This window comes from Pan paniscus, chromosome 8, assembly GCF_029289425.2.
Source record: "Pan paniscus chromosome 8, NHGRI_mPanPan1-v2.0_pri, whole genome shotgun sequence".
Taxonomy (NCBI): Eukaryota; Metazoa; Chordata; class Mammalia; order Primates; family Hominidae; genus Pan; species Pan paniscus.
The window spans coordinates 18,642,158-18,656,890 of NC_073257.2; the positions used below are offsets into that span (position 1 = coordinate 18,642,158).

The 14,733-nt window shown below is 42.5% G+C and overlaps 1 protein-coding gene across 1 annotated transcript in view; it reads left to right on the plus strand.

Annotated features, from left to right (window-relative positions):
* RBM17 (RNA binding motif protein 17) overlaps window positions 1–14,733 on the plus strand; it is a 27,886-nt gene continuing 13,153 nt past the window's right edge. The window contains exons 1-3 of the mRNA XM_034929901.3: window positions 1–218; window positions 8,089–8,229; window positions 12,316–12,432. Of these exons, the coding sequence (XP_034785792.1) occupies window positions 8,107–8,229; window positions 12,316–12,432 (240 nt within the window). The 5' untranslated portion in view covers window positions 1–218; window positions 8,089–8,106. The remainder of the gene's footprint in view (window positions 219–8,088; window positions 8,230–12,315; window positions 12,433–14,733) is intronic.

Below are 14,733 nucleotides of genomic sequence, written 5' to 3' on the forward strand. Positions count from 1 at the left end.
CCGGCGCAGGCGCAGGTGGGGCGCAGGCGGGGCGCAGGCGCGGGCGCGCTCTCCCGGCAGCCCGCGCTCCCTGACCCCGCGCGGCCGAGCGCCCTGAGGACTCAGCGAAGGGTGGGCGCCGCCGAGGCCTCCTGCCGCTGGCGGGTTTCCGCGGAGTGCCGCCCGGCTCCGCTCTGCCGCCGGCGCGGCTCATGGGCAGAGTCGGCCGGGCGGGCCGGGTAAGTGGCGCCCCGGCGGCCCCGGGTGGGTGGCCTGGCGGGACCTGAGGCGGGCGCGCCTTCCCGGGAGGCGCTAGACGCAAGCCCGCGGCTTTAGGCCCGTCGCGAGGGGCGGAGGCCGGGCCAGCGCAGCCGGAGCCTCCGAGGGTCTCAGTCCCCGCGGCGGGCGCTGGTCTCTCCACGCGGCTGCGGCCCGGTACCCTCCGCCCGCCGCCGCCTCTGGTGACCCGGGCCCTGACCTTCTCCCTCTTCCCTTCCTCCTCCTCCTCCTCCTGTCTGCCTCGGGCTCTTTGGTACTGAAGAGCGTTTCTTCTCCGTCTCGTGCACCGCATCCTGACGAAGTTGTCTGGTCACCAGAACCGAGTAGCCCGTAGCGTGTCCCCCCTGGCCCTGCACAGTTGCCCCTCTCTGGGGCTCGGAGCCGGTTCCTCCCCGGGTCTCAGAACTGGGAGTGCAGACGTTGGCGTTTCCCAGACTCCGGAGCTGCCCAGGACAGGAATGCAGCCCTAACCCCGGCGTCGCCTCGGCTCGTGCAGTTTGAGCGGTGTTTCAGCGCTCACGTCCGACCCCAAGCAGTCTTTGAGCTTCGCCTCTTGCCCCGAGAATGTGTAATGATCGGAGAATGCAGGTGGAATGAGGTTCTGCCCCTGCTTGCAGGAGTTTGGTTTCTAGGAAAGCAGGCGTGAAAACCCAGGCCCGGGTTGATTTGAGAAACGCAAGTGGGGTCTGGAAGGACCTCTCTTGAGAGAGGAGGTCATGCTTATGTTGAGTCTTGAAGGTACGTTGTTAGATGTGAGAGGTGGGAAAAAGGCTGCCGGCGGAGGAAGTAAGTGCGAAAGTAGCAGAAGCGAAGCCCCGTAGTGCGTTCTGGAAACTGCAGGTAAGGCAGAGAGAAAGGTTTGAGGAGGGGCTGCTGTGTTTCCAGGAGTAGTCAGGTCAGAACATGGAGATTTCTTGAGAAGCAGTAAAGAAGCGCCATTGAGGGTCCTTATTTTGCTAGAGCCAGGCATATGGATGGGAAATAGGATATTCTAGATAAGGGCAAGATTCGCGTATACTCAAATAGATGGGTAGATGTGCACTGGCTCCCCGCAGCAGATGGAGTTTTTAAAAGGATGCAACACAAGTTTCCACATTTTTAGTTGTAAAGGCTGCAGACATTTTGATCGTAATGACAGCTTTTAGGGAATATGGGGTAACAGTTTAGTGAGCTAAACGAGAGGGCTTTATTTTTAGAGTTAGTTAAGCAAGGTGCTGCGTGCTGTCCAGTTTGTAACAGAGCAGGTTGTGCGATTGTGGAGCTCTGCGGAACCAAAGGCAGCCTTTCTGGAGGCTCTTGAGAGAATTGTTGTACACTTCCAAATGCAGCTTTATTTAAAGTGGATTTCTTTTTACCTGTTTTTTTTTAACTTACCTTCCCATTCTCCCCTGCCTATGAATTTTTCAGACCTCCTCCCAGCAGGGAACAGATGATCCCAGGCTAGTCATCTCTCAAACCTTTCATAATAGTCAGTAGTGAAGGAAGTTCTGTTATTCGCCTAAATTACAGGTGACTGTAGTGGACTGTGTTTGCAATACTAGCCTATGGCATTTTGGTAACAGCAGAGGGTGAGATTGAATGGAAAGATTAAACTGACAAGAGCGTCAGATGGAGGTATGGGAAAAATTTTTTTTTAATTCTTTAGAAAGTCATGGTAGATCTTATACTTGAGGTAGATGCTTTTTAAGCTGTATTTTTTGCGGACACCAAACTGCACCACCCCTCCTGTTCCTTTCTGGGTATATTTGCCATATATATATATATATAAATATATATTTATATATTTGTATTTATTTATATATGTTTATATATTTATATATATATTTATATATGTTTACATATATATATATTTTTTTTTCTCCTGAGACAGAGTCTCACTCTATAGTCCAGGCTGGAGTGCAGCGGTGTAAGTCGGCTCACTGCAACCTCCACTTCCCGGGTTCAAATGGTTCTCTGGCCTCAACCTCCTGAGTAGCTGGAATTACAGGCGCTCGCAACCATGCTCGGCCAATTTTTGGATTTTCAGTAGGGACGGGGTTTCACCATGTTGGCCAGGCTGGTCTCGAACTCCTGATCTCAAGTGATCCTCCTGCCTCGGCCTCCCAAAGTGCTGGGATTACAGGCGTGAGCCACCGGGCCCGGTCTTGCCATATTCTTTAGGCTTCAAAGAGGCATGCTTTGTTTTATGATGCATGAATATCTATTTAGTGATAGAAATATTTCTTGCTAACAAGCCTGCCTCTTTAGGTGCTCAGAACTCAGACCTTGACTCGTTATCGGTTGTGTGGTCGTGGTAGTTTTTTTCTCGTTAATTATGGTTTGCAATTTAAATTTTATCCTACTTATCATAAGTTATGTGCTTAAAAAGCAGATCTGCAGATCTCAGTGTTTCATAATAATGTGATTTAAATAGGTGCACTAACATTTTTCATCCATTCACTAACACATTTAAAAAATGTTAATAGAGCCACTTAACAGTGTTCAAGCATGGTGCTGAGCTAGAGATACAAAGCTGAACATAAGAAACACCCCTGCCTTTAGGGGGCTTACACTGCAGGAAGAAACCGGTGTGTGAAACAATAGGCAGCATAACTTGCCAAGGTTGCTGTGATCTGAGTATGCTTGAGGAAACCAGTTGGGAGGAGTTAGTTTTATGTGGGGGCAATAGTCACTAAAGGCTTCTGAGATGCACTTGAAAGATAAGTAGGTGGGGTGCTTCTGAGAAGACTCTTCCATGTTCTTTTTCCTGCCAGTTGCACATGTTTTAAAAAAATACTTTCCAGCTTGGGTGGAATCTTGAAAACTCACCATTCTTCCTTCTGGCAGAACCATGTTTGTTATGTTTCCTAAGAAAAAATGTAGCATATATAAAACGTGGGTTGCTCAAAGGGAAGTGTTGCCACAAAAAGGAAGGAAATAGCAAATATTTTAAAGTTATAAAAACCAGCAATTTGTATTTACTTTTGATCCTGGCTTCTTATGGTATATCTAGTTGTTACAAAGTACAGCTTTTTGTTACCTGGCAGCAGACCTAATGAAATAAATGTGTTATGTTGTCTAAGTAATATGTCAACGTTAATTAGGGTAAGTTTGGGTCTTGGCAGTCTTATTAATGTACTTATTACATTTCAGTAGTTGCGGTGGGGAGAATTAATGAACAAACTATTGTATATTAAATGCTTAATATAGCGAAAATAAAGAATACACACTTTTTAAGGAATAGATTAACTAAAACTGTAAATAAAATTAACATAAAAGGAGGAAAGCAAGGAAATAATGAGAAGAGGATTCCGGGGAAATTACATGAATGGGTTGGGGGAGTAGTATGGTTGAGTGTGGTTTCTTAGTCTAGATCCTGTCTTGTTTTGGGTGGTGAATTCACAGGTGCTTGCAGCATTATAATAATTAAACAAAAGCAGGTAATAAGTGTGTGGATGGATGAGAGTGTGATGTAACTATGATTAATCCCATTCTGTGAACTTAAAATTCAGTGAAAATGAGAAAAACGAAGAAAGCACTTTTGCATTTGCTGTGATGCAGAGATTTGATTTTATAAGCTCAATGTTACAGAAAACTAGCAGGTGCTGGTAAGATGACATCAGTTTCTAATATTTAAAGCGTTTTGCAGGTTTGAGAAGAGAAATGAGGACCTTTAAATGAGCATGAGATTTGCTGCCTGATGATTTCTGAAACTTTTGCGCAATGCAGCAAATAACTGGAATTGTCAGTCAGCCATCTTAAATGACATGGAATCAGAGGAGATGTGTGGTCTCATAAAATCTCATTAATTCACTATTTAATTTTTGCTAAATATTGAATCTATTGATGGAAGAACTGTTGGCAGCTGAGATCTAGTACACTGCTAGATTTTTAGCCTCAAAGTTTAGAGAACTCTTTTCATCAGAGTTGACTCTTCTGGGGAGGGTGAGGAGTGTTGCCTCCCTCTCTGGGGGTTACTTCCTTCCCTTATTCTCCAGTGCTGCCTCTTTGCCTATTTATTTTTTATTTTATTTTTTTTGAGACAGTCTCGCCCTATCATCCAGGCTGGAGTGCAGTGGTGCAGTCTTGGCTCACTGCAACCTCCGCCTCCCGGGTTCAAGCAATTCTCCTATCTCACCCTCTTGTCTCAGCTGGGACAGGACTACAGGCGTGCAGCACCACACCCGGCTAGTTTTGTATTTTTAATAGAGATGGGTTTTCACCACGTTGGCCAGGCTGGTCTCAAACTCCTGACCTCAAGTGATCCGCCCGCCTCGGTCTCCCAAAGTGCTGGGATTACAGGCATGAGCCACCGCAGCCGGCCCATTATTAGTATTTTAATAAAGCTTATTAAATGCTTGCTATATGACAGAAATTGTAGATGCAAAAATAAATAAGTGAATCTTTCCCCTCGAAGTTTAATGGGCATTTGGTTAACCCATTTCTGGTGGCACTAACGTATTCATAAACACTTTCGGTAAAGTTCTCAAGTTATAAAGAGAAATGGGTTGAGTATCCCTTACCCAAAATGCTTGGGACCAGAAGTGTTTCAGATTTCGGATATTTTTAGATTTTTAGAATGCCTGCATATACATAATGAGATACCTTGAGGATGCGACCCATGTCTAAACACAAAATTCATTTGTGCTTCATATATACTTTCTACACATAGCCTGAATATGCAATATATGTCATAGTTTTAATAATTTTATGCATGCGAAAAGATTTCACTCTGTTTTTGACTCTGACCCATCACATGAAGTCAAGTGTGGAATTTTTTTTTTTTTTTTTTTGAGACGGAGTCTCACTCTGTCACACAGGCTGGAGTGCAGTGGTGCAATCTTGGCTCACCGCAAGCTCTGCCTTCTGGGTTCACGCCATTCTCCCGCCTCAGCCTCCTGAGTAGCTGGGACTACAGGTGCCCGCCACCATGCCTGGCTAATTTTGTTTCTGTATTTTTAGTAGAGACGGGGTTTCACCGTGTTAGCCAGGATGGTCTCGATCTCCTGACCTCGTGATCCACCCGCCTCAGCCTCCCAAGTGCTGGTATTAGAGGTGCGAGACACTGCACCCAGCCTGGTGTGGAATGTTCTACTTTGGGGTCATGTTGTTGCTCGGAACGTTTTAGGTTTTGAACGATTTCAGATTTTCATACTGGAGATAGTCTGTATTGAGAAAAGCAAATATCTAGAGTTTAGTTTGAGTTGCAAACAAATTTTGATTTATCTTTGTGTTTGTGATTTCCCAGAAAGTCGCATTGTTTATTTCTCAGAATCTGTTAGTATTCCCTTTCCATTTTAAGAATAAAGAAAGAACAGAAGAACCTGTAGTTCAGTAGGCTTTGGTTTGGTGACCAGTTGGATGAAGAGGGCTCAAAAGATTAAACTAAGTTAGATGAAAGGTGCATGGTCATTTCTGAAGAAGTGTGTTTGGGAGCCACAGTGCTAAGCTGGACACTCAGCATGGTTTTTCTGTGCTGTTGCTCTGTTTGAGTTTTTTTAGATTAAAATTCAAGGGTATGTATCTAGATGTGAACAATGAGTTTTGAGTTCTGGGTAAGCTGGAAGAAAAGTGTACAAAAGCCTCAAAAGCTATTTGGTGCAGTGTTGTTCCTTCTGGCCAGTGATTGTTGGCCAGAAATTTCTAATTGAGAGGGCTTCGCAAATGGAGTATAAACTGCAGTTTGGCCTCATTTCCTATTTAGCTGTGGGTTGGATATTGATCTTAGTCTGGGGATAGAGCAGTGAACAGAACAACCTGGGTCTAGGTTTTCTTGGAGTTCAGAGTTATTAAACTAGGCTCTGAAGTGGACATCAGGGGATTCCGTCCAAGACTTTGAGGACATGGTTATATTTCATCCATATTTCTTAAGGAATGGAGTTCATTATTTTTTCTTGATTTGGCCTCAGTGCTTCAGGCCTGTCATGAGACATCCCCAAGTTCCTGAAAAAGATCAGTTTTGCACTGAAGACATCTATCAGGAGGAGTCTGTCTGCATCCCGGCATCCCTTCATTCTTTTCTTTTCTTTTTTTTTTGGCGGAGTCTTTATCTATCACCCAGGCTGGAGTGCAGTGGTGTGGTCTTGGCTCACTGCAACATCCATCTCCCGGGTTCAGGCGATTATCATGCCTCACCCTCCGGAGTAGCTGGGATTACAGGCACCTGCCACCACGCCCAGCTAATTTTTGTATTTTTAATAGAGACAGGTTTTCACTGTGTTGGCCAGGCTGATCTCTTAACTCCTGACCTCAAGTGATCCGCCCACCTATGCCTCCCAAAGTGCTGGGATTACAGGCGTGAGCCACCGCGCCTGACCATCCCTTCATTCTTATGTGATTCATTTGAGCAGTCGGCCATCAGTACCACTGGACAGTCTGCTTTCCCTGCTTCTCTACGGCCTTGCGGGGACCTTTCATTTAAAAATCAAAATGGAGAGGTTTTAGTTAATTTGAGGGTTCACGTATGAAGGAATGGAAGAAACTAAAAAGTGGTGACAGTTTTCTGGGGTGCTGACTTCAGGCAGGGAGTTACTGTACTTAAGATCAGGGCAGTTCTTCTGAGGGAACAGAAGTTGGTGTGCACTCCGTCCCCCACTCCACACAGTGTGGTACCAACATCAGCTAAGGTGTTGGGGTGGCAGGGTCTTAGAATCCCTGTAATGGAGCTGAGAAGTAAGAGTACCTTCAAGAGAAATGCTTGCCGAATCAGACCTAAGGAGGGTATGTGCTGAATATTTTCCTTCTCTCCTGAGCCACAGAACACAAGCAAATTAGGCTTTTCAATAACATGGTTTCCATCGGAAAATGCTTTATGGGCCCCCTGGGAACTGACAGACTTATTTGTCCATAAACTGGGAACTACTGTGCTAAGCATTTACTTGAATTTGTGGGTTTCTGTTTAAATTAAGTTCTCTTTCTGTCTGTGAGATTGATTTCTTATTTGAAGAAGTAAGCTATGTTGGTGGGTTTCAGAATGTTGATTTTTTTTTTAAAAAGTGGCAGTTGGGGTTCACTGGCGAGGGCTCTGGAGTTGGCCTGGCTGGGTTGGAAGGGGCTTCCGCTGTGGCCTTGGGCAGATTGATTCCCTAAACCCCAGCATCCATGTCTGTGCAGTGCTGGGCTTTCATGGGACCTGCTGCCGATGCTGCATTGCATGTCATGCTTTGCGCCTGCTGACTGACTCGGTTTTTGTTTCCACGTGTTCCTCTGTTCTGCACGGAAGCTGTGTGTTGCTCGTTCACATGCAGATTGTTGATTGTCTCTTTGTAATCGCTATCATTAAAGATGACAGATTTCCACTTGGTGTGATATGAGGAAATCAGAGTATTTAAGATGTAACCGGTTTACTCCCCCCTTGATAATTGTAATTGACAAAATCACATCTAAGAGATCATTTCTGTCATTTTTTTCCCTAGGAGTACGTTTAAATTTTTTCTTTATAAAAGGGTGGCTAATTGTGCTACATCAACCTGCTAATTGGTGTTTTTGTAAAGCTTCTACTTTTTGGCACTGACATAAATAGAATTTTTTAAAAATTGGATATATGTAATTAATAATGTTCCAATTCTTACCTCATTATGTGCCCTAGCATTGAAGGATTTCACTCATGGATCACTTGACTGCATGATCTTATAGATGGAAAAATGAATTTTAGAGGCTTATTTTAAAAATAATCCATGGTCTAGCTTCATGTATCAGGAATAGCCCTACATTAATGGTACCAGGAGCCTGGGCCTCTGTTGCTGAAAGGTCCTGGACCTTTTACCTCTAAAATTTCATGATACTTATTTTAACATGAAAAGCCTTTATTGAATTGTGCATTCTTTAATCCCCACCCCTTTTGCCTTTCAGCATTAAACTGAAGAAAAGATGTCCCTGTATGATGACCTAGGAGTGGAGACCAGTGACTCAAAAACAGAAGGCTGGTCCAAAAACTTCAAACTTCTGCAGTCTCAGCTTCAGGTGAAGAAGGCAGCTCTCACTCAGGCAAAGGTAAAGACAAGCCCAGAGCATGAGAGCAGAGGCCTCCAGAGTGGGTCCCTCATTAGGATGACAAGGAATTTGGTTTCAGCTTGCTCTTCTGCCTTTGTATTGGGTAAATGGTGTTAAGCATTTGTAGGGGGAGAGGAATGAGGAGTTTAAGGCCACTTTGCTACTCCTGGCTCCTGGGAATAGGAACATTTCGTGGGGTAGGAATGAAGAAAAACAGTACTCTGCGGGGGCTGGGCGCAGTGGCTCACGCCTGTAATCCCAGCATTTTGGGAGGCCAAGGCAGGCGGATCACGAGGTCAGGAGATCCAGACCATCCTGGCTAACAAGGTGAAACACCGCGGGCGCAGTGGTGGGCACCTGTACTGCCAGCGACTCGGGAGGCTGAGGCAGGAGAATGGCGTGAACCCGGGAGGCAGCGCTTGCAGTGAGCCGAGATCGCGCCACTGCACTCCAGCCTGAGTGACAGTGGAAGACTCCGATTCAAAAACAAACAAACAAACAAAAAAACAGTACTCTGAACCAGCAGTGACACTGCTTTTCAGACTTAAGTAGTGGAGGTCTAAGATTGAGTGAGAACTTGTTTAAGGTGCTAATTTTGTAGCCTTACTCCTGATATTCTGGTAAACTGTAGTTCAGGCTGGAGCCCCAGGAGTGGGCATTTTTAAGTAGCATTCCTACTGGTTTGGTGGAGGTAGTTTGGAAGCAGCACTTTGGGAAGAAGCTCCACAGAATACCTAAGCTGCTGCGTGCAACTTATTGAGGGCTCAGGTTGATTGTGAAGGCGTCAGGCATAGGTAGTCTGAATGCTGATTGCTTTTGTTTCTGTTGTGTACGTGTTGGGAATTGGCAATGTCCTTGAAATAACTCAACATGTAAAACATTAAAAACCTAGTTGTCGACTGGATATTTGCCATTAAAATGTAGGCATGAGAATGGTATTATGGTTTGTTTACTACTTTAGAGATCTTTATGTTCTAAAGTATGCATTCGTAATGGAGGCTATATCCCCCCAAACAGAGCGAATATTGGTCTTTTTGGGGGTGAAAAAACCTTGCTCGTGTTGTGCACAGTGTATCTGTGGTGTGAAAATTTCATGTGCGGGAGAAAATTTAGTCAAAGGCTCCTTGCTGGGGAGGCAGTAATTAAAGTTGAGAAAAAGTACTTTAGAGATGTGTACTGAAATATTTACTGATAAGATGATGTCATTTTTGGGATTTACTTCTAAACAATTCAGTCCCGGGCAGGGGAGGGAGGGAAGAACAGAACTACCCATGAGTTGATAATTGTTGAAACTGGATGTGGATAGTAGAGACTTAAGAATTAATATTAATCTCTAATTTCATGTTTGAAAATTTCCATAATACACAGGTTTTTTTGGTTTTTTTTTGTGTTTTTTTTGAGATGTAGTCTCACTTTGTAGCCCAGGCTGGAGCGCAGTGGCATGATCTCAGCTCACTGCAAGCTCCGCCTCCCAGGTTCACGCCATTCTCCTGTCTCAGCCTCCGGAGTAACTGGGACTACAGGCGCCCACCACTGCGCCCGCGGTGTTTCACCTTGTAAGCCAGGATGGTCTCGATTTCCTGACCTCGTGATTCGCCTGCCTTAGTCTCCCAAAGTGCTGGGATTACAGGCGTGAGCCACCGTGCCTGGCCAATACACAGGTTTTTTTTCTTAAAAGTTCTACTCATTTTTCTTTTCCCTTTACCACATCAATAGATACTTACATGGAAGTGCTTACATTTGATTGTTCAGTATTGTAGAGAGTTTTTTTTGTGTTTTTTAAATTCATCATTACCAAATTTAGATTTTTTGGATGCCAGTATTTTGTGTTTTTTTTAAAACAAGGTTTCATTCCAGATGTAAGGAGGGTTAGCAAAACCTCGTTTTTCTCTTTAATTTTTTTTAAACGTAAATTTATAAAATCTTTGTAGATTTCATGTAACTTTTGCTTTGCAGGAAAGATGCAGGTGTGAGCCACCGTGCCCGGCCTCATATAGATTTTTAAAACTTGAGGTAGCTTGTGAAGTTATTTCTACTAACTTTATAAAACTTTTGAGATTGCTATGTACAGTTAGTTTTGTGGGTTTTTTTTTTTTTAAGGGAAGTGAAGATTGCATTCTCTTAGGCTGTTTAGTTACTCAGAATACTAGATTGGCCTAGCCAAACCTGTAAAGGTATTTATTTGGTAGAGAAAATTTGAAGCTGTGGTTTCATTTGTATCTCCATTTGAAAAAATACAGTTGTTTCTTGGTGTCCACAGGGGATTGGTTCCAGGACCCCCCCGCCCATACCAAAATCCAAGCGTGCCCAAGTCCCTTATATAAAATGGTGTGGTATTTGCACGTAACTAACACACATCCTCCCATATTTTAAATCATCTCTGGATTGCTTGCAATACCTAACACGATGTAAATGCTGTGTAAAAAGTTGTTATACCGTATTGGTTTTTTTATTTGTATTTTTTGTTGTATTGTTTTATTTTCTTAATATTTTCAGCCTGGGGTTAGATGTGGAACCTGTAGATACAGAGGGCCAACTCTATATTGAATAGAAAATAATAATAATAGAAAATATGTGATTCTGGCTGGGCATGGTGGCTCACACCTGTAATCCCAGCACTTTGGGAGGCCAAGGCGGGTGGATCACCTGAGGTCAGGAGTTTGAGACCAGCCTGACCAACATGGTGAAACCCTATCTCTAATAAAAATACAAATATTAGCCCGGTGTGGTGGCGTGCATCTGTAATCCCAGCTACTCTGGAGGCTGAGACAGGAGAATTGCTTCAACCTGGGAGGCGGAGGTTGCAGTGAGCCGAGATCGAACTCCAGCCTGGTGACAGAGCAAGACTCCATCTCAAAAAAAAAAAAAAAAAAAAAGAAAGAAAGAAAATATGTGATTCTAATAAATCCCCCTTCCGTTCTGTAAACTTTCGTATTTACTTTGTGAGTTGTTAATTGGATTAAATTTTGTTTGCTTAAATTTATAAGTATTGTTATATTCAAGAGAGATGAAGGCTTATTTTGTGCCTTTTATAGTGGTAATGAAAATTTGTAACACTTTAAATTGCAAAAGAGAAAAATTAAACCTTTCTAATCAAAAGATCTAATGGTTACCACCATACCCATATGATCAACCTTAGCATTGCTGTTAGACGGCCTGACGCAGTGTGCCTGCTGTGTGTTGCAGGAAGGGGCACACTGCCTCACCTGGGAAGTGTTCCTACCTAAAAGCTTTACCCTGAATTCGATCAAGCCTTTAACCTCCAGGTTTCAGGAATTACAAGGCATAGAGGAACAAGCTATACTAAATAACCAGGTAGTTATTAGACAGATCTAGAACAAACAGCATTTTACAAGATAGTGTCAGAGGAAAAAAAGGAAGAGGAGATGAAGATGATGGTGATGATGATGATGGGGAAGAGAGACTGTTCTTAATCAAGACACTTAAAAACCAAAAGCATTTCAGGAACTTTGGTAGGATTCTGGTTCAAAAAAAATCAGCTGTTTAAAGGACATTTTTGGGATATCTTGGAGAATCTGAATGTGAACTGGATGGGAAATGACATGGGAATTAGTGATTTTATTAGGGGTAGTAATCTGACAGGAGAATGTCCACGGTTTCAGGAGATTGGGGTGAAGTGTCATGATGTCTCCAACTTTCTTTCAAATGGTCTAGCAAAAAATACAGGTGTAAGGGCAAGAAGTATGGTAGAACATTAACAATAATTGAATGTATAGAAATGATTTTCTTTTAAAAACTTTTTTTTGTAGATTCATAATAAAGGAGATAGGAAGGATTCTATATCCTAGTAGGAGGGAACAAAACTCTTATCCCCAAGTATCTTTTGAAAGTGACTAAGTTTACTGTAAACCTTTCACAGAAATGGAGAAAGTCTCATGTTTTTGAAAAAGCTGAAAGAAAATAATATATGATTATAGTAATAAATTAAAAGACTGTTGTTTTGAGATTATGTTTTCTCATATCTCAAAGGTTTGTTGCAGGGACCAGAAAGAAAATCTTTGTTGCAAACAGTGTGAATTTTAATTTGAAACTTCAGTATGTTTTCCTTGTTTTTGATGATTTTAGAGCCAAAGGACGAAACAAAGTACAGTCCTCGCCCCAGTCATTGACCTGAAGCGAGGTGGCTCCTCAGATGACCGGCAAATTGTGGACACTCCACCGCATGTAGCAGCTGGGCTGAAGGTAAGCCCGCACCTTCCTGTGACCTTGATACATTTTTCTGTTTTCCATGTGGCTTATTTTGCATATAAGTTACTCTTAACAGATGGTCTCCTTAGTAGGCCTTTGAAACCAAGTTAATATTATTTTCCACCTAATTTTTACTTTTGTTTTGCCAATTTTAAAATTTATCTATTTGAAATAAAATAGTTTGTTGTAGAAAAATCAGAAACTAGAGATACGCAGAAAGAAAAACAAATTACCTTCAGTCATACAATCCAGAAGTGAAAAACTTAATATTTTTCCATTCTGTGCCTACTCCACCTTCTGCTAACTTGCTTTTCTTACTTAATACGTTGTGACTCTGTCAAAAAATACAGGACTGTATGATCACGTTTATGGCTTCACTGTATTCCCTTGTATATAGATGGACTACAATTTAATTCCTTTAATGCTGGATATATGGGTTGTTTCTATTTTTTGCTATCATAAACAATGTTAGTACTTACTGATTCATTGTGGATTAAAACAGAGAAAGGGGTTTTAAAACCCACTTCTACCACCCTAACCTTTATGATTCCAGTGATTTTACATATGCTTAAAAACAAACATGGTCAACTCTATAAATTGGGTTACTGAGGATGAAGAAGATCTGGAAAAGGATAACTCAAAATCATAGTTAAAACTAGAGAAAATGAAGTAAAATGAGTGAATAAACTAGTTAAAATTATACCCACAATTTAAGTATACATTTATCTTTCCACAGATGGCGTTCAAATAATGACTGTGGTCATTTAAACAGCATCATGAATTGCACAAAACCGCTTGATGAAAAATGACCAAAAGATTAATAATAGTGCTATCAAGACAGTTTCTTAGCAAGGCGCGCCTGTCCTCCCCACCACCTGTGGGAAGGGCTGCATCAGGCTGGGGCAGCCCCAAGGGCACACTCCTGCCCATCTGTTTCGCGTCACTGTTCTGGGTTGGGCTCCGTCTGCTGCCTGTCCTGCTTATGTTCTGGGCCAGTCTGTGGCTGCAGCTTACCCTTGAGTTGTCCTTTTCTGAGGGGAGCGGGTGCTGTTCCTGAGGGCTGGTAGTTCTTCTGGAGGGAAGGCACCACATGGTGGAGGTGTTTTTTTGCTGATTCCTAGTCATCGAGCATTTTCCCCCATAAATTTGATACCTAGTTTATTCCTGCTACATCTAATTTAAAAACTGGTTCATAGTTTCTTCTGTAATCGTGTATTGGTTCTAGTACCTATAATATTAGTCTCCTATTTAATGAGTAAGCCTTTTTCCTCCTTGTTACATAGTTTTCACGATCAGTTTTTAATTCTCATTAAGCGAATGCATCATAATTTACACAAGTATTCCCTAACTGTAAAACCACCTAGATTTGCTTTTACATTGCCTTTATAAATACCACTCTAATGAACATCTTTTTGTGGTTTTTATTTTTGAGACAGGGTCTTGCTCTGTCACCACGCTGGAGAGCAGTGGTGCAATCTTGGCTCACTGCAGCCTCCTCCTCCTGGGCTCAAGCGATCCTTCCACCTCAGTCTACTGAGTAGTTAGGACCACAGGCGTATGCCACCACACTTGACTAATTTTTTGTAGAGATGAGGTTTCACCATGTTGCCCAGGCTAGTTTTGAACTCCTGAGCTCAAACGATCCACATGCCTTGGCCTCCGAAATTGCTGAGATTACAGGCATGAGCCACTGCACCCGGCCCTCTAATGAACATCTTTACAGAGATGTTTCTATGTAATTAGGGTTATTTTCTTAGATTTTCTGAGGTGGCATTAAGATATCAGCCATTTTTATGGCCAATCTGTTCTGGCACCAGTTTACTCCCAGCAGTGCACAGTATCACCTCAGGCATATGAGGGTGAATTTTACCCCATCCTCCCCCCTCAGCATTGAGGGTATTAACATTTTAATTTTTTTAAATTGAACAAATCACTTTATTCATTGCAGCATTTAGAAAAGGATGATTGATTTCATTGTTAAGCATAGCAGGGTTTATATGTAAAAGTTTTTTTCTTTGAAATTTTGAAGTGTCAGAGAATGAACCTTCATATTGACAGTTTGTTATCTTAGACACGTTGTGATAATTGCGTTAGATAAATTGAATGGCTGGTTGTCATTTTCTCTCTAAATAATAACTGAAAAGAAATCTTCATGTGCTTTTGTATTTTTTAAATGTCTTTTATAAAATGAATACAAATGTATAACTAACCTTTAGGAGCCCTACATTAAATACATTTTCCAGTGGGTAGGGCCTGGGAGGTGATTATAGTTATTTTCCTAATTGCTCTTATTCA